We start from the raw sequence: 20,415 nt of genomic DNA, 5'->3' as shown, positions 1-20,415 counted from the left end.
TGGCAACTACATGTCTACACACTATTTCTGTTTATTCTGGACATTTCATATAAATAGAATTATATAATATGTGGGGTTTTGTGACTGTTTTTTTTCCCACTTAACATGATGTTTTCAAGGTTCATACATGTTGTAGCATTTATCGACACTTCATCTCTTTATATGGTTGAAAAATATTCCATTGTATGAATAGACCACATTATCCATTCATCAGTTGATAGACATTTGGATTGTTTCTACTTTCCAATTTGGGCTATTATGAATAATGCTGCTATGAACATTTGTATTCAAGTTTTTGTGTGATATATGTTGTCATCTCTCGTGGGTATGTGCCTAGGAATGGATTTGCTGGGTTGTATGGTAACTCAATGTTTAACATCTTGAAGAACTTCCAAAATTTTCTATAGTGGCTACACCATTTTATATCCCCACCAGCAATTTACAAGGGCTCTGACTTTATCCTACCCTTGCTAACACTTGGTATTGTCTGTCTTTTTGATTCTAGCTATCCTAGTGGATGTGAAGCCCATACTGGTTTGGATTTCCATTTCCCTGATGTCTAATGATGTTGAGCACCTTTTCACGTGCTTATTGGCCATTTGCACATCTTCGGAGAAATGCCTATTCAGAATCTGTGTCTATTTTTCAACTGGGTTGTCATTTTACTATTGAAGTGGGATGAGACGTCAGTGGAGCAGAGGGGTGACATGATCTGATTTACATTTTACAGGCTCACTCATGCTGCTCTGTTGAAACTAGCCTTAAGCAGGAAAAGGGCAAAAGCAGGGAACCAGTTAGGAGGTTAGTGCAATAACCCAAGTAAGACCATACTGTCTTGAACCACTAGCAGCAGCAAAGGTATGAGAAGTGTTTTCATTCCAGATACATTTGAAGCTAGAAGCAACACGATTTCCTGATGGAGTGCCTGGGGGATGTGCAGTAATGAGATGTTCTAAAACACTCCAGGTCTTTTGTTCTGGAGAACCGGGAATAATAAGAAGTGTCAGGAGTTTTGATTTTGGACATGCTAAGTTTGAGATACCTATTAGGCATCCAAGTGGAGAGATGATGTTGGCAGTCAGATATACAATTCTGGGATTTAGAGAAGTCTGGGCTGGAGATTAACATGTGTGAGTCAGCTGCCTAGAAAAGGTAAAGCCATGAGGCAGCATAAGCAAGTCAGTGAGTGTAGATACAGAGTAGGAAAGGTTTTTGTTGAATAAATGAAAAGTTGACTCTTTGATGTATGTTTTACATATATGTGTGTTATAATTTTCTATTAACTAAACTTCAACTTAGGTTTGTGGGAAGGGTATTAATCCTGAAGCGACTTATGCCACTAATTAGCGCTCATAAATATGTTTTATGTGACACCTCGCATTCATCCCTCAAAGATGGGTCCAAAAAGTCCCATCTTCAAACAGCCTGTGTATCTGCCCCACAACCTTCAACTTCCCCTTATTGACAAGCTGCAGAAAAAGAGGAGATAAATGTTGATGCCAGTGTTTGGTGGGGACCCTCTGTTTCAGAGCCTTTAGCTAGGTGCTCTCAGAGTGACAGGAAACCTCCATGACATGAGAGACATGCGCAGGCAAAGTGGGTAGATTACAGAGGTGCTCCATAGCACACTGTGGGGACGTGGGCTATAGAGCATCAGCTTAGGTACCACTGTAAGACCCCATGGCAAATACTAAGTGTGGTACCTTGAGTAAATCAATCATGCAATTAAAACCTACATTTAAATTTCATTTGACTCAATTCCATCAGCAGCAAGTGGATTTCAGCAAGAGCATCACCAAGGAACCGCAAATGGTGAGGCTGCAGGAGTGATGGTTAGAAGCGCTGGAGAATTCTGGATTTGTCAGAGGAACAAGCATACAGTTTTGGGAGGCAGGGCTGTAAGAATCATGAAACTTTACAGAATATGGTGATAAAATTTGTTTCTCAACTGCACAGGACATGAAGGCAGAAGCATGGATATGCATTTATGCTTTAAATTATTAAATGAAATAATTATCTAGCTAAGATTGAATTGATGGTTTTATTGTTTAATTATTCTGAAGACAAAAAAAAATGAATGAGCAACTTTTGATTTAATAATATTTAATAATTTGGAAGTGTGAGAAACAGCTATAAATATCCAATTTCAGGACTTCCCTGGTGGTCCAGTGGATAAGACTCCACGCTCCCAAGGCAGGGGGGCTCAGGTTCAATCCCAGCTCGGGGAAATAGATCCCACATGCATGCTGCAAGTAAGAGTCCGCATGCCGCAACTAAGAAGTCCACATGCCACAACTAAAAAAATCCTGTGTGTCTCAACTAAGGCCCGGCGCAGCCAAAATAAAATAAGTAAATAAATATTTAAAAAAATTATCCAGTTTTGATAAAGAGATAAGTCAACAGTGAAGAGCTACTATGTGCCATGTCTTCAGTTGTGTTCTTTCCCAAGTGAGTAATCTCAAGATTAAGACCACTTTGCCTATATGCCCAGTATTGAAGATGAATCCTTGTTTCAAAATGGTCGTCTATTAATTTTGCACTATGCCTGGTGACTACAGGGGAATGATCTGAAATTCATTTTCTACAAAGTTAAACTTTTAAAAAATGTGGGGAAAGGCTGGACGTTTTAATTCTTTGCACCTTTATTTCTTTTTTAAAAAACAGACATTTGTTTCCTACTTCAGCAAAAACAAAGGAGGATGAAGCTTGACTGATAACCTAAATGGAAATTTTTAAGAGGCATTGTAGGAAGAAAAGAAGAAAATAACTTGCCAGGTATGATTACTGGATAACAGATAATACCTTTTTATTTACATTTAGCTGACCAAAAAGATAGGCAAGTATTTTTTTTAAAAAATCTCAAGACAGAAGATGTTATGTTTAAATAACAGGTACATGATTTCTCCAGACACATCCATTCTCAGCCCCAGACAAGGTCTCTCGATGCATCCAGCATGCTTTTTCTAAATGAAAATTCTTATATACAAGCCCTTGGACCAGAGAAGCTTCCTTGGGAACTATTTTTTCTTATGGGCATTTTACAGTGATGTTGGTATAACCAAATTTCTACTAAGAATTTAACTTTACGCTTAGTTGGGTAATACAATGAAATATCTAGCTCACTTTCTTTATAATCTAACTAACTGCCTCAATCCACCTGTGAAACATCAGATCTTCCCCAAATGCTCTGTGTATAAGGGGGACACGTTACTCCTTAAGCAGTACTTTACATGTGTGTATTCTTCACTGTAGTGTACAAAATGACTCTTCAGAATATGTACAGCACTTTTTAAAAGTGTTGACTTTTTCTCTCTTTTCCAAAACAGCAAATTCTTGATTAACCATGTCCCACACAACCACCTTCAACCCTGGGATGTTAGCAAAGCTGTAACTAGGGACTCGATTCCTCCCGGTTACACACATTCTTGGACTACTTCTATCAACCACAATAAATATGGGCTCAAAACTAGACAAATTCTCCAAGTTTAATTAAGATTATCCAAACAAAAACACCGGGGAAAGAAATCTGCTGGTCTCCTTTCCAAATATAATGCATCCTAAAGTAAAATATAAAAGTTTTAGTTTAATAATGTACATAAAAGTCTTTGTTCAAGTATAAATGACAAGCTTGATTTTAAAGGAAATCACCCTCTGGTGGCCTAGCTGGAGGAAGAAAAAAAAAGAAAGAAAGAAAATCATCCCCATCATATGTACATAATTGCATTCTAAAGCAATCTTGGGGAACTTGCACAGTGTTTGGGGTCACATGTCACTGATCTACTCCAGGAACATGGCCACATGAAAGCAGATTGTAACTCATGAGTTATTATACACTGAGATTTTTGCATATAAGGTACTTCATGAGGCAGAATGGCAAAAAGGACATTTAAATGCAGAACTTATATTCATCTACAGGAATAATATTTCCCAGTTGTGAACTAATTACTATACTTGGAAAATGCTAGCATCCTCATAAATATTTTGGTTAAATTATGGTGCAAAACCTGAATTTTGCAAACTTCAAAAAGGCACATTTTTGTGACATCTCCTAAGCATTTCTCTGAGAGCCTAAGGAATGCTATTAACTTCATGAAACATTTCACTCCCTAGAAGAGTCTTCACCAAGAAGATACCTCAGAGGTACAGACTTCCTGAGGACTGTAAGAAAAATCTGTGGGTTCATAAGTGGAGGAAAAAAACAACTATGAAATGTAGAACCAGCTGAGAACTCACCGTGAGGAACGGATGAAGTGTGATAGGCTTGCTCCTGGCCGAAAATATTACTGTCCTTCTATAAACTGCTGGAATGCTTTTTTCACTTTACTGTGGAACATTGCCATTTCTGCAAATGGGTTCCAAGGCATGCCCTTGTAAAAATGCAGCTGCAGGGCTTCCCTGGTGGCTCAGTGGTTGAGAGTCCGCCTGCCGATGCAGGCGACGCGGGTTTGTGCCCCGGTCCGGGAAGATCCCACATGCCGCGGAGTGGCTGGGCCCGTGAGCCATGGCCGCTGAGCCTGCGCGTCCGGAGCCTGTGCTCCGCAACGGGAGAGGTCACAACAGTGAGAGGCCCGCACACCGTTAAAAAAAAAAAAAAATGCAGCTGCAGCCCTGCGTGGTAACTGCACGAGGCAGGTATGGATGTGTTCCAGATGTGGGGAAGATGATCACAGTCATTCTTTCTGGGAAAGAGTATGAACCAACTGCTTTCTCTTTAAACATCACAAGATATCAGCTCTACTAAGAAAACTGATTGGTAGCAGTAGAAAGGCGGGTGATTTGGGAATATGAAGAACCCCGGGAGGTGGGGCAGACTAAGAGGAAGCCTCTGAGTCAGGAGAGGAGGCCAGCAAACATCACAGGTTTAATGGACCCCAAGGGCATTAGGGGATAGAGAGGGCTGCAAAAATTGAAGCAAGAAAGACCTTGTTCTTAGGAAAGGAGGTGGAAATATACATTTTCCTTCGTTCAGACTGTTGACACTACCCTGTTGCCACGATCCAAAACTCAGGCAAGTTCCTTGAGTATTAAAGGACAGCTATGTTAGGGTTTAGCCTTCCTCAGAAGGCTTGGCCTCGTAACCCATGGTAGCATGATATTGTTTCTGTGGCAAAAGTGTTTCAAAGTATAAGCCAGTTGTTTGGAACATGATAGAGAATCTCTTCATAAGATTACTCACTTCTGGGCAATTCTTTATGTGCATTCTCAGTTTTAGAATGTAATCAATGTGCTTTGAATCTCCAAAATATATTCCATGGTGTAGAGAAAACAAATGAACCTTTTATAAGGAATTAAAAAATGCCCAACATTGGGCTTCCCTAGTGGCGCAGTGGTTGAGAGTCCGCCTGCCGATGCAGGGGACGCGGGTTCGTGCGCTGGTCCGGGAAGATCTCACACCCGCAGAGCGGCTGGGCCCGTGAGCCATGGCCGCTGAGCCTGTGCGTCCGGAGCCTGTGCTCCGCAACGGGAGAGGCCACAACAGAGAGAGGCCCGCGTACCACACACACAAAAAAAGCGCAACATTTGTGAAACTTTTGTACCGTACATTCATATACAGCAATACTCCCTACTGACATTTATTACTTAAATGATACTAGGTGCTGCAGAATAAATGTCTCTGTTTCATACATATGGCAAATCCAATAATCTATCACTTCGATAAACCATTCCATTAGTAGGGAATAACTACAAATATTCTACATGCAAGTGCTTTATAGCATTCTGGAAATACAATCAAGAGGCAATGCTTTAGGGCTACACATTAAGGCTACCTTGGTTATTTAAAATGTGTATAAGCAACAAGGGCACTTTTGCAAAAGATAGTATAAATTAAACAGTATCTCCATCTTAGGAAAAGAGAAGCTATTACAAGCCAACTGCACATCGAAAATGGTATCTTACAACTTCCTGCTATTATTCTAATGCAGGACAGATTATTGCTCACAACTGCACATTTCAGAACACAAAGAAATTTTCATATTTTTGTTACCTTTTAAGCAAGGTGACATCAGAATAAAAACTTTTAAAATTAAGCTTTTCTTTTCTGTTAAAAGTAAAATTTATTACAATACAGTAAGTGTAAGTGTTATTAAAAATGCTGGTTAAAATTATAAAGTGTCTATATAATTTTTCTAATATAAATGTTGGAAATAACTTTAACAGTTCTATACGTACATAGTACACTGAAAACATAAAATCATGCATAAGGCTGAAATATCACTTTGCATATTATCCTTTTAGGTATCACTCTTGTCTTCTGCTCCCAGGATCATTCCAGAATATGAAGGGGTTACAAACTTCAAGCTTTCAGTGTTTTGAATGTATGTCTGTTACCACACATTAACAATGCTTTAAAATCACTGCTTACATTCTAATCACGTGGTCCTAGTTCCCATATTTCCCTTTCTCGATAGGCCTTGGACAAAAAGTTGAGCTAGAAAACCTGTGATTACAGGACTCAGCATGACATGAATTCTCAATGATTCATTTAAAAGTGGCATAAAGTGTTATATATATATATATATATATATATATATATATATATATATACACACATATATACATATATATATATATTTTAAAAGTCCTACAGGACATGAAAGACAAGTACATCACATGTAAATAAAATTAAGCAGCTCACCCTCTGCTTGCTTACTTGGCTCCATGTCTCTATAGAAAGGAGAAGCCGAGCCATGAAGAAGATAGGGCAAATCAGAACTGCTGGGAGTGCGTGTGTTTGGCGGGGCTGATGAAGGTGGGTGGGCAGCAGCACAGGGAAGGAACTGGGGAGAAATGTCAGATTATGAAGGGAAATGAAACAGCGTTACTTATCCATTCTTCCCCATCTTGCTAAAGCAGGGGCCGGTTCCAGCCCAGCCTCCCTCCCCTGCCTCCCAGTGAGGGATCTGTCCCCCCAGCACTGTGAAGGCAGCCACTGCCTTTCAGACAATGTGAAGCCATAGCTGTTGCCTACTGAGAACACTTCACAAATGTGAGGAACAGCCTATAAAGTATAGGTTTGGACATTTCATGAATTCCAAGGACAGGCTGAAGTAGGCCTCAACACGAGGGGCAGGGGAAACAGTTTTTACAAGCAGCTAATGCCCAGAGAGGCTAAGGGGTTCAGTCAAGGGGAAGGCAATGCTTCTTCCTTCAGGACAGCGCTTCTCAGACTTCAATGTGCCTGCGACTCACTTGGGGTCTCATCAAAATGTATCAGGTTGAGGATGGGGCCCCAGACACTGCATTTGTAATAAGCTCCTATGGACCACGCTTCGAGATGCTGATCCTCTTGGTCTATGGACCACACTTGGAGAAGCAAGAGTCTGCAACATAAAGAGGGAGCCGCCTCTGTCTCTCTGGGCCACAGGTATATCTTGGAAGTCCTGGGCAGAGCTGAGACAGCCCCAGTGCTACGTGCCCACTCAAGCACCTCAAGCACATCCCCGGGCCAAAGGTGGAGATGCAGCACACTGAGTGAGCAACTGTCTACAAGACTGAGTTAACATATTTTCTGAGAGCACCATGACTCTATGAAAAGCTAAACAAATAACATAATTCAACTTGAGTAAATGGAGAGGTCTACTGGCTGGGAATAAAACTAACCTTTTCCCCATGTAGTCCTCCTTAAAGTGAACATGATTACAAAGGTATAAAGAAACAGTATATTAAATTTCATAGTAAAAGGCCACATGTGCACACATATACATACAGTATGAATTCTAAGAAATTAAATGCATTTAGTCAGAATGAAGCACGTGCTACCACTGCTCCCAGCTAAAATCATCTCCTCTTCCAAATACAAGGAAAAAACCTTGAATTGTAAGGAAAATCACTGCATTGCCTGCCAGCACCAGGCCACAGGCTCCCCACTTGATCTGAAACACAAAAAAAGAGAATTAAATCTTTACTTTCTTTATACTGTATTCTTTGCAAATCTGTTATTTCCTGCTTTAGAAACATCCAATGAAATATTACATAAAACTGCTAAAAGGCTTAATAATCTAATAGACAGGAGAGAGTGAACTGTTCAGTAATTAGTCTAATTACTTCGTGATGCTTATTAATTAAGTCTGGTATCATCCTTAACGTTTTCCCCATTAGACATAATTCTATACTTGTTTTCAGTAGACAATGACTGCCTTAAGTAAAATACATGAAGCAAGATTACAAAGGGTCCAATTACAATATTGGGTACTCAGAGTTCTGTATGTATTGCCTTCTTTCATGAAAATAGGAATTGGAGAGTTACGGATTGATTTGTTTCTTTTCTAGGCAAGAAAAGGTTTTAAATAATACTCTGCATGCAAATAAAAAGAGCTTTCCAGCAGGGCAGATAGTTTTCCAGAGGCACAGTTGGGGATGAGAGTACCCTCTAGTGGGCATTTTTTGTTTTAATTTAACAAATAGAAAACATCAATGAAAGTTTCCTCATAAAACGTGATGCAGTATTTGAAAGGTAAAAATAGAAATCTTTAGGGCAAAATTTAAGAAGTACTAGTCTAAGGCACAAGAAGAATAAGATAATGAAAATATGACATCTAAAACCTTCCATGCAGACTTCCTTGATGCCGCAGTGGTTAAGAATCTTGCCTGCCAACGCAGGGACGGGTTCGATCCCTGGTCCAGGAAGATACCACATGCCGCGGAGCAACTGAGCCTGTGCACCACAACTACTGAAGCCCATGCGCCGCAACTACTGAGCCCACGTGCTGCAACTACTGAAGCCTGCGCTCCTAGAGCCCGTGCTCTGCAACAAGAGAAGCCACTGCAATGAGAAGCGCATGCACTGCAATGAAGAGTGGCCCCTGCTGGCCGCAACTAGAGAAAAGCCTACGTGCAGCAACGAAGACCCAACACAGCCAAAAATAAATTTTAAAAAAACAAAAAACAAAAGACTTCCACGCTTCTGTTATCTAGACAGAGTTCAAACTGGCCTGGCATTCCAGACCCTTCCCAGTCAGGCTTCCCCAGCCTTTCTATCCTCAATCTCAACCACTCCCTTTTTGCTCCATCATATTGGACTGCTCTTTATTCCACATACTGCATTTTTGCACTTAGATGCCATTCCATACAATAGCCTTCCCTACTTTACACAAAACATTATTTATCCTTAGAGGCCACATCAAATGCCAGTTGTAATTTCTCTCTTCTCGGTGCTCCTATGGCATTCTGATCATGTTTTAATGACCACGCTTGGTATATTTATAGTACACTTGCCCATCAGGCAAGTTTCTGTGCTCTTTGAGAACAGAGACAGTATCTGGTTCTTATTCTTAGTGTCCTATAAATAGCATATGCTCCAAAGATGTTTACTGCATGAATAAATAACACTTGTGCAGATCTGATATTCAATGCCCCAAGTAAGAGTTTCATGAAGTTGAAACAGTATGTAATTGGGGGAAATAAAAGCAAATAGTATGAAAGACAGTGAATGTCAAAGAACTGAATAAATTATACCCATAATGTGTATTTCAGAGACAAAAAGAAAAATTTTATATTTGATATCGATGAAATAAAGTGCATATTTTACGTCAAGACAAGAAAAAATTAAACATAAAATTTTTCTCTGCCTGTTTGGGCCTCCTCCCTACCCTTCAGTGTAACCAGACTTCCTTCGGAGATAACTTTCCTTTTTAATCTCATAAAGGGTCACAACTGCTTAGGAGATAACCTTCCTTCTTAATCCTGTAAGGGACCACGATTACCCATGACCCACTACTTACTTTATACATGCCAATCTGGATTGCATAAACTGTCAATAGTATGTCATTTGATATATTTGTCTCTAAAACTTATGTAACTGTGCTTTGATCTCTAACATGTGGAACAGTTGTCTCCTGGGTTATAATCCTCAGGTCGGCTCACATAAAATTTTCCATTTCTTTTTTAGGTCGATGATTGATTAGTTTTTTTCTTCAACAATATGAAGATGTCATCTTATTCACTGTATCGTCTAGTAGCTGTACAGTTGTCCCTCAATATATGCCTATTGTGTTGAGGATTGTGTCTATGATGCCATTTGCAGGAGAAGAATTTGGTATGTTGTGATTTATAATAAGAATTTGGTCTTTGTCCCCATTTCTTGCACAGAGCTTCTAAAACCCTTGGAATTTCCTAAGTGATGAGAGTGGTAAAGGTGACTTTTTTTATGTGAATGAGGTAACTTTGGAAAGCACCTAAGGATGGAAGCCGGTTGCAGGAGGAGACAACCATGTGACTAGACAGTTAGAACTTTCAGTCCCACCCCCAACCTCCAGGGACAGGGGGCTAGGGGGCTGGAGGTTGACTCAATCTCCAATAGCCAATGGTTGGATCCATCATGCCTGTGTAACGAAGTCTTCATAAAAACTCAAAAGGATAGGATTCGGAGAACTTCCAGGTTGATGATTTGCTGCTCTGGGGAAAGTGGTACCCTCAGAGAGGTCATGGGAGCTCCATGGTCTTTCCCCACACCTTGCCCTATGCATCTCTACCATCTGGCTGCTTCTCAGTTATATCCTTTTACAACAAACTGGGAATCCAGGGAGTAAATGGGTTCCCTGAGTTCTAACAAATTAATCGAACCCAAGGAGGGGGCCATGGGAATCCCTGATTTATAGCCAGTCAGTCAGAAGCACACGTAACAAGCTGGACCTGTGACTGGCGTCTGAAGAGGGAGGCAGTCTTGCGGGACTGAGCCCTGAACCAGTGGAATCTGCTGTTACTCTAGGTAGACAGAGTCAGAATTGAGCACAACTGTAGGACACCCAGCTGGTGTGTAAGACTTGCTCCTCAGTGGTGTGGGGAACAACCCCCCGAACCACACACACACACACACACACACACACTCACACACACACACACACTCACACTCACACTCACACTCACACACATTGGAATTAGGTGATCAGGACCCCTTTTGATGTTGACTTTGCAACTAGCAGAGTATTGCTATAGTAGTCTCTGGATGGCCCTACAATAAAAGGTAAGGATTTCAGAACGATTCTAGAAAATAGCTTACAGTAGAAAAAGCAAGAAATCACTTGGTCTGGCTAAAGGTTGTAAGAGAAACAAAGAAAGCATTCTGCAAACATGGGCAAGATACTGACAGGTGGCTCTAAAGTGGGGGAATAGAGAAACTAAAAATATGCCTGGCCTTGAGGCTTAAGTCAGAGCAGGGGAAATGAAATTTGTGGTTCCTGACGCAGGCCTGGGGAGTAAACTCAGCAATAACTGGGCAAAACAATAGACAACAAAACTTACCACGGCCACACGAGCAAGAATAACAGGAAATCCAAAGGCAGAAACAACAATTCCGGTAGTGAAAAAATAAGCCAGTTCCCGACAGGCACTACTTGTTGCATCGGAGTCATATGTTGCTCGTTTGGCAATGAAATAGGGGATGGGAGAGATGGCATGGAATATCAGGACAAACAAGGGCCAGTAAACACTGTTGGTTGCACCCAGAAGAAACCCAAAAGGAAAAGTTACAGTTACATCATAATTAAAGATATATTGCTGTTTCAAAGTTAATATTACTTTAAATGTCTAGGTCAACGATTACTTTCATTTGTCACTATTAATACATGAGATGATTTCTACCAGGAACAGTTAAGAAGTAGCGATCATTAAAAATTACTAGTCCATTAATCTGTAGATAACTTATATTGTGTTAAGAAACAACTACACAATGTAAAATCTAGAATCTTTATTGTTTTCTGTATTATTGAGCTGTCATTTCTTTAGGGACAGAATCTTAACTCAGTCATCTTTGCTTTCCCTATAGAACATAGCACAGTGCCTTGCACATGCTAATTCAGTAGAGATCTTTTGAATGCACGCAGGTGGAAACTTTCGCTTGCTTGGAATAAGACCCAGATTCCCTGCCCTGGCCTACAAAGCCTCACATGATTTGGCCAATTTCTTCCATTCATTCTGTGTCATCTTCCCTTCATTCGCTCAATCTGTAGCCACACCAGCCTTTCTGTTCCTTAAACACTCCCTCTGCCTGAATGCCCTCCCCTGACTCATCAAGCCTGATAAGCTTATTTATCCACCAAATCTCAGCTTAAAGACAACCTCTTCCATGCAGCCCTCCCTGACTCTCCCAGGGAAACTCAGATTTACCTTCTCAAAGCTCTCACTGTACTTTGTACACTCTCTACTAGAGCTGTCAGCTTACTGACTGGACTGTTTACCTGTCTCTCACTCATAACTAGAACTGTAAACTCCTTGAGGACAGGACTGTGTCTCTTCATTCTTGTGTCACCAGCTGGTCCAGAGGAGGTTTTCAATAAATGCTCATTAAATGAATACATCAATTTTAAACAGAGCTTTGGTCTGCACAAATACAAGTGACCCAGGAAGGGACTGGGTTCATAATTTGGACTTCATTAACTCATCGGTTAGAGCTTGGTGCTAAACTGACCAAACTCCCTAATACCCATACTAACAGTGACAAAGACACACAAAAAATAGTTCTTTTGGAAATGATAACTTACCCATAATCCTCTAAGGCACATCCCAGCATAAGAAAAGTCAGCCCAATAGCCCCACTGAAGGATAATGCCACAAGAGCTGTGAAAAATAAAACCGAGAGTTATAGGTCCCCGTGGTTGTCAGAGACTGGGGGCGGGGGGAGAGGAATGGGGAGGGACTCTTTTTGGGTTGATAAAATGTCCTGGAATTAGAAAGTAGTAATGGTTGCACAACCTCGTGAATATACTAAAACCCACAGAATTTTACACTTTAAAAAGGTTAATTTTATGTCACATGAATTATATCTCGATTTTAAATGTTTTAATAAAAAAAGAATGCAGTGATTTACTTATTTCATTGGTGTTACATTTGACTAGCAAATGACCACCTATGTGCATCATTTTTAAATCATCAGGTGGCGAAAAAGCTCAAGCCTTTCCAGTACTCAACCCCTATCTAACATATGAATTCCCTCTATATTTGTCCCAAGAGCCAGCCAGCCAGTTGATACAACTCCACTGAAGGGAAACTCACTACCACTGAGGAAGGTCATTTCATTCTGATAGTCTTTAAATGCTGAAAACCCTTTTTCCTTAAATTAAACCCCAAACTGCCTCCTAGCAATATATACCCTTTGATCATTGTGCCCTCCAAACCACAGTGCTTCAAGTATTTGAAGATTGGTGCTTCCCAATTAGTGTCCCCTGAATATTTATTCCCTGCATCTGTTACACTAATCTTTGAGGAGGCAGGAACATGCTTGTTTTGTCCACTGCTGAGTGGGAGACGGAATGTGAGTTGTTAAAAAATCTTGAGCTCTGAGTCACCAACATGGGTTCAAATCTTAACTCCATCACTGACTGGTTGTGTGACCTTGGGTAGAAGGTGAACGAACCTCTTTAAATCCGGTTTTTCACCTGTAAAATGCGAATCATGGTGCCACCTTATTGGGAGTTTATGGGAATCAAATGAGATAATCTATGTAAAGTGCTTGGATGTGCTTTGATAAAGGTAGCAATCAAAAGCACAGGACACTGAATTATCCAAATATTCCTCTGAAAAAACCCCATAATACTCAAAATTAGTCACTGACTAAACTAATTAACATTTTGATTGCTTCCTTTTACTTTAAAGGCAATTTGGGGAGACTTTTATAGGAAGATACCAAGGTGATTTTAAAACATCTGGGAGTATACAGATGGTAGGGGACAAGGAAGCACTGTCAGTTTTATGTATTTTTCCATTTAGCACATGTCACTTTTGGAAAAAAAAAAATGTACAAAAGTAACTTGTCCCGTATTGTTTCATTACAGATGAACTTTTCCTCATTGGCTTTGTCCCCTGCCTGTGCCTGGTCACCTGCACTACTCTGTCCTCCGGGAGACCATTCAAAGCTAGGAATCATAGATCTCTTCCTTCTGTTCTGGGACACCAGTCACTCAGAGGTCACAACTATATCGCCAGTGGATGCTCTTTACCCCCCTTTTTCTTTTTCAGGAATTGCATCCTCGGCCATCTCTTAAACTTGGAGCTAACCAGGAATAGAATTTCATCTCTCTTGTCACTTTACACTCTTGCTGGGACATTGCGTTCAACCCAAAGCTCCCTGGTACCACAAGGACCCAGCTACATCTGAGGCTGCAGCCCAGAGCAGGTTCTAAGAGCTTGGCCTGCACCTCCAACTCCAATCTGGACTTCTGTGGGTAGCTAACAAGGACCTCAACTTCAACATGTGTAAAACTGAAACAACCCCACCTTCTCCTCCCAAACACACACTTCTTCCCTTTGAAGGCTCTATCTTCAGAGACCGACACCAACCCTACACTCCGTTTTCTAGAAAATCAGTAAGTCAAGGTGACTCAGTCTCCCAGACCTCACTCAAACACACTGCTAAAGACTGAGTGATTGGGCTTCCCTGGTGCTGCAGTGGTTAAGAATCCACCTGCCAATGCAGGGGACATGAGTTCGAGCCCTGGGCCAGGAAGATCCCACATGCCACGGAACAACTAAGCCCGTTCACCACAACTACTTAGCCTGCACTCTAGAGCCCGCGAGCCACAGCTACTGAAGCCCGCGGGCCTAGAGCCGGTGCTCTGCAACAAGAGAAGCCACCGCAACGAGAAGCCCACGCACCGTAACAAAGAGTAGCCCCCGCTCACCGCAACTAGAGAAAGATCGCACACAGCAACAAAGACCCAACTCAGCCAAAAATAAATAAATAAATAAAATTTAAAAAAAAAAGACTGAATGATTGTGTCCCTCCCCCCAAATTCATATATTAAATCCTAAAGTCCAATGAGATGGTGTTAGGAGGTGATAAGGTCATGAAGGTGGAGCCCTCGTGAATGGGATTAGTACCCTTATAAAAGGGGCTCCATAGAGCTTCCTTTCCCCCTCTGCCATGTGAGGACACAGCAAAAAGATGGCTGACTAGGAACCAGGAAGCAAGTCTTCACCAGACAACAAATCTGCTGGCACCCTGATTTTGGAGATTCCAGCCTCTAGAACTAAGAAATAAATGTTGTTTAAGCCACCCAGGTTATGGTATTTTTGTCCTAGCAGTCCTAAAGGACCAAGACAACCACCTCTTCTCTTGTGCCCCCAGCTACTGTCCCCGTGAAGACCCTTATCATCTCATGCCTGCCTTCATCTCATGACTCTGCCAATCCATCCTCCACACAGCAGACAATGATGTCTCAAATACATAAAGCTGGTGTCACCCCTTCACAGTTGCTTTCACAGCCTATGAGTTGTTCTAGCACTGGAGGCGCACCTCTGCCCTGCGTCACATGTTCTCTCCCCTTGGAATAAACTCTGCCCTCACTCCATCCTTTGCCAGGTGAAGCCTTACTGATCTTTTTAGATTCAGGTCAAGAATTGCCTCTTTTGCGAAAGTGGTCCCCTTCCTCCCTGGAGCAGGGTTCAATAATCCCATCTGTATTAATTTCCTAGGGCTGCTATTAATAATGTACCACAAACTGGGTGGCTTAGAAGAACAGGAATTTATTCTCTCACAGTTCTAGGGGCTTGACACCTGCTCCCTCTGAAGGCTCTAAAGGAAGACTCCTTCCTTGCCTCTTCCTTGCCTCTTCCTAACTCCTGCAATCTCTGGTCCTCCCTGGCTTGCAGTTGCATCGTTCCAATTTCTGCCTCTGTCTTCATATGGTATTCTTCCTATATGTCTCCATGTCCAAATTTCCCTTTTCTTATAAGGACACTAGTCCTTGGGTTAGAGTCCAACTAATCCAATATCATCCTAACTTGATTACATCTGCAAAGACCCTATTTCCAAATAAGGTCAAATTCACAGATACTGGGGAGTTAGAGCTTGAACATATTTATTTGGGGGACACATTCAACCTACAACGCTATCTTTGTGCTCCCATTGTATCTGAGCACACCTTAGACATTTAAACAGTAACAATTATTTCCAGCTCTGTCAAACAACAACTTCTCATTTATCTTTTCATTCCAAGCCTCAGGCATACAGTAGTCCCTCTTTAAAAGTTGAATAATCTGCAAAAAGCTTCCTTTCCTTAGTCCTTTTCCATTTCATAGCCTATCTTCCTTGTTACTGTATCACAATTTCTAACACATTCACACATAAACATTATTACGTGATAGTTTCCGGGCATGACTAAACACAGTGTAGTGCTGATACTTGTCATCTGCTTTCTGCATTGGCTTCAAATGGATATATTTCACAATGGACACTATCCAAGTAAATCATGTTTACTAAATTAATGCCGAATATAAAAGTCAGCCAGAAATAATTTTAAAATGTGTCTGCTACTAACAGTTTCACACTCAGCTAAATTTCATAGTGAACACACACATGTGTACAAAGACACCCATACGCATGTTTACAGCACATGTTGATTAACTGGAGAGGGAAGATCTTTGCGTACAAATATCAAGGATAGGAACTCCCACGTGGAAAGAGTTATGCTACTCTATTCAAAAGATGAGAAATCTAAGGGTGTCCTACCAAACCAACAGGAAGCCTTCCAATAGCCTCTCCTAGAACTGCCATTCCCCATTCCTCTGAAGACAAATAGATGAGGGAACTGGTGTTCTTGGTACCCCTTTTTAAATCAACTGCCCCATGCAAAAACACGTACTGCACAAAGACCTACTGTATAGCACAGGGAACTATATTTAATATTTTGTAATAACCTATAAGGGAAGAGAATCTGAAGAATACATAATATACATATATATACATATACATTTATATATATATATATGAATAGCTGTGCTGTAGACCTGAAACTAACACGATATTGTAAATCAACTACACCCGAATTTTTAAAAAAGTCCTGCACAAACACTACCTTCTTGTCTGTCCATAAATGAATAAAGGCTGATGAAAGCAGCGATAAAATTCCACCTAATCTACTCTCCACAATTAAGACAAATACAGCATTTCAGGGCGCTTTCCGCTGACACCCGCCTGCAGCCAACTCTGCCTAGTTGGAAAAATCATCGGGAACAACAGATTTAAGTGCCCCAATGCCGAGACAATGGTTCCTCTGAAAGAATCGGGAAACTCGGCGAAGCGGCAGGAAAAGGGAGGAGAGGCATTAGGGTGGACATGTCAGGAAGTGAAAGCCCAGTTTAAAACTCGACAGAGGAGGGGGTGGGGGGACGCTCCCAGGAACTGGGAAGGAACCAGGGAGGTGATGCCCCCGGGGCTAGCCGGGGTCTCCCAGGGAGGGACTGCTCCCGGCGAGGGCTCCGCCTGCAGCGACCCGGACACTCCGGGCGAAACGTGAAGGCCAGTATCCTTGCAGAAAAAGGGTTGAGGTTCCCCAAAACACGTCTCCACCCGTACCCCAAGGGGCAAAGGAAGCAGGCGAGCTGCTTCCCACCGGGAAAGGAGGGACGGGTGGCAGGTCTGAGGGAGGCCGTTCCCCACCCACGCGCTGAAGGCGCAGCTCCAGCCTCATCCCAGAGCCGAGGCGGCGATCCCACGGCAGGACCAGCGAGCCGGGGACCTCGGATGTACCTTTAACGCCCGCCATGTCTCCCGAGCTGGGGCCGCGGCTGCTTCCGGCTTCTTGCCACGGCCCCTGCCCCCGCCCAGGCCCGGTCCATGGCCGTACCTAGGGTGCCGAGCCCGCCCCGCCACGCAGAGCTCCGCCCCTGCCGAGCCAGATCTCCCCCGTCCCCGCCGCTCAGAACCCCTCCCCTGCCAGTTCCTATAGATCGTCCCCACGGCTCAGCCACCCAGAGCCCCGCCCCTGCTGGTCTCCACCCCCGCCACTCTGAACCCGCCCCTGCCGGTCTCGATCGACTGTCCCCCAGGCCCAGCCACTCAGAGCCCCGCCCCTGAGGGTCCCGATCTCCGCCTCCCACCCCCCTGCCCAGCCACCCAGAGCCCCGCCCCTGCCGGTCCGAGCCCGCCCCCGCCACTCAGAGCCCCACCCCGCCCCGCAGAACCCCGCCCCTACCCCGATCGCGCTGATAGGCTTGCCACGCAAATCCTCTTTCTCTCCGTAGCCGCGACTTTGCTCCACTAGCTCTCCTGCTAGGTCCTAAGCATATGCATAATCCCGGAACTGGCCCCACGCTCCTCTCTTCCATCTGTGGCTGGGACCCTGGCCGCGCCGAACCGCTAGGTACGCGGGCCCAGACGCTCCCCCACAAACCACCAGGACGCGTCCAGCACGGCGCGGAAGGAATCTCTGCGTGAGGGTGGAGAAGATGGAGCGAGGACTCGGAAAGTTACAGTCGGTAGAGGAGGAAGGAATACCCTCTTACTCTGGCATTACATTCTCCAACCCTAGCGTGCGTTTGTGTGCCTGTCTGCGTTTACGTAACTGAGGCTATGGCGGAGGTAGGGATGGGGACACCAGAGAAGAGGCCCCAAAGATCCTGTTTGTCTGGCCTTGCCTTGCTTAATACCAACTTGAGCACTTTTCGAGCACTAGCGTTTTCTTCGTTACACCCTGGTGTATCTATAGAGACAAAAACCAATAAGCTGTTTTGAGTCTGAGGCTTTCATGAACCTTTAAATAAATAGCTATTATTTTTATCCTTGGGGCCTCAAGGTCTGTAGGTAACCAAGGCCAATTTAGACTTCAAAGGGCCATTTCGTATTTTTCTTACAGGAACAGAGAGTTCTCTTGGTGGATACAATCTGCAAGAGACGTTAAATACTATCTGGTCCAAGCGCTTCATTTTACCTTTACGGAAAGAGGCTCAGAAGGGACAGGACTTGCCTGCTTCACACAGCTCTTTGGAGAAGGTTGGATTATGGGCCACTTATCTCTTATTCTAGCTGAGAAGCCCTCCACCTTATGGTGCTGCGCCTCTTCTATTGCTTTTTCTTAATTTTCAACAGGACTGAAAGATAAAGGGGTTCGTGGGAATCCAGGTTCCCCTGACTGTATAAGTACAAATTCTCACCACCAGCACCTTTCAGGATCCCTGCTCGGTTCCCTTCCCTTTTTCAAAACTGTACACTGAGCATATTATTGTCTCAACACAACGTTTAATTACTTGTGAGTTTATTTTTCTAGCTCCTCCCATTTCTCCTCATAGATGGAAAGTACACTTATTAAAAACTGTGTTGCTCTGAGGGTTGCCAGAGGAGAGGGGCGTGTGAAGTGGGGAAAACAGGTGAAGGGGATTAAGAGGTACAAATTTCAGGTTAGAAGATAAGTTAAGTCATGGGGATGTAGTATACAGCATAGGGAATATAGTCAGTAACACTGTACTTTGTATAGTGACAGATGGTAGCTAGACTTATGGTGATCATTACTATGTTGTTCACCTGAAATTAATACAATATTGTAAGTCAATCATACTTCAATTTTAAAAATTAAAAAAAAAACTTTATCACACACCCATGTATGTACCACCAAGACTTAGAAATACAATATTATATATACAGTTGAAGACTCCTGTCATCCCCTCTCAATTCTATTCCACTCCTATCCTCTAAAGAGGTAACTATTCTTAATTTATTTATAATTCCCATACATACTTCTATCCTTTTATAATATAAATGTATAAAAAAATTGTCTTGCACATGATTACATTTTGTATAGATGGCATCATACATGCTTCTATAATTTGTTTTTTCCCTCAACACTGTTTTTGAGATATATTGATAGTGATACAGAAAACTCTAGTTAATTCATTTTAAGTGCTGTGTAACATTCCATTAAATGACTATACCAGAAACCAAACAAACAAAACTGTGTTGCTAATCCCTGGCTCACTGCAGAGCTTGCAGATCCAGAATTACACTGCATTCTTTACTTTGTAGCCGGCAATCTATTCAGGGTCATTGAGAACTTCTCTTTCCCTATGTTGAGTTAAAGCACTCAGGGGAAAGTGCCCACCACCCAAACCCTGGAAGCCTGGGTTTTTGCTCCCGTACTGAAGTACAAAACTGCACTCATGAGAAAGACTCTCCTTAATTGATGATTTTCCATGGGGTCAAATCTCCCATTTCCCCTTCCATTCCCAATCACCCAGCAGGTGTCTAGAAAGCCATATGTAAGGGTTTGCCGAAGCCTTCCATGTCAGCCTGAGGTCAGTCCCGTGGAAGGGAAATGATTTTGGAGAAAAGTGACATTACTTCAGAGGCACAGCTTGGTTTGAGTACTGCCTTGGGCTTAGTAGTTAGAAACTGGAAGATAGTGAGAAGCAAAAAGGTAAGGAGTTTGTCCCAGGGTAATGTCTGGAATCAGAAAAATGCGGAGACATTGTCTCCAACAACTTTTCTGCCCATACCAGCTGTCCTTTCCAGTTTACAAAGCACTTAAAAGAGAAAGCCATCTTGCCAGAGGCTTTAACCATCCTGAGAAAATCTACTTTCCTCTTGCCAAGTGTTCACTGAAAAACTGTTCTTCTACTTACCCATTCTACGTTTCCTCAACAATAAAAGAGGGGCCTTTATTGAGGGGGATTGGTTCAAGATGGCGGAGTAGAAGGATGTGCGCTCTC

The 20,415-nt window shown here is 42.6% G+C and overlaps 1 protein-coding gene across 1 annotated transcript; it reads right to left on the bottom strand.

Annotated features, from left to right (window-relative positions):
- Positions 1–2,116: 2,116 nt before the first annotated feature.
- LEPROT (leptin receptor overlapping transcript) lies at positions 2,117–17,583 on the bottom strand. Its single transcript, XM_060023322.1, has 4 exons — positions 17,465–17,583; positions 12,480–12,555; positions 11,242–11,428; positions 2,117–7,874 (listed from the first exon to the last, which is right to left on the bottom strand). The coding sequence occupies exons 1-4, from the start codon at positions 17,478–17,480 to the stop codon at positions 7,758–7,760; spliced, it is 396 nt and encodes a 131-aa protein (XP_059879305.1). The 5' UTR covers positions 17,481–17,583; the 3' UTR covers positions 2,117–7,757.
- Between the last annotated feature and the right edge of the window lie 2,832 nt (positions 17,584–20,415).

This window comes from Delphinus delphis, chromosome 1 (assembly GCF_949987515.2).
Source record: "Delphinus delphis chromosome 1, mDelDel1.2, whole genome shotgun sequence".
NCBI lineage: Eukaryota > Metazoa > Chordata > Mammalia > Artiodactyla > Delphinidae > Delphinus > Delphinus delphis.
This window is presented reverse-complemented; position numbering and strand designations above follow the sequence as displayed.

Coding starts and splice junctions, on each gene's coding strand:
- LEPROT (XM_060023322.1), bottom strand. Junction 11,429..12,479: donor TGTGCCTTAGAGGATTATGG/GTAAGTTATCAT, acceptor TGCAACCAACAG/TGTTTACTGGCCCTTGTTTG. Junction 7,875..11,241: donor TTCTTGCTCGTGTGGCCGTG/GTAAGTTTTGTT, acceptor TTTGTGTTTCAG/ATCAAGTGGGGAGCCTGTGG.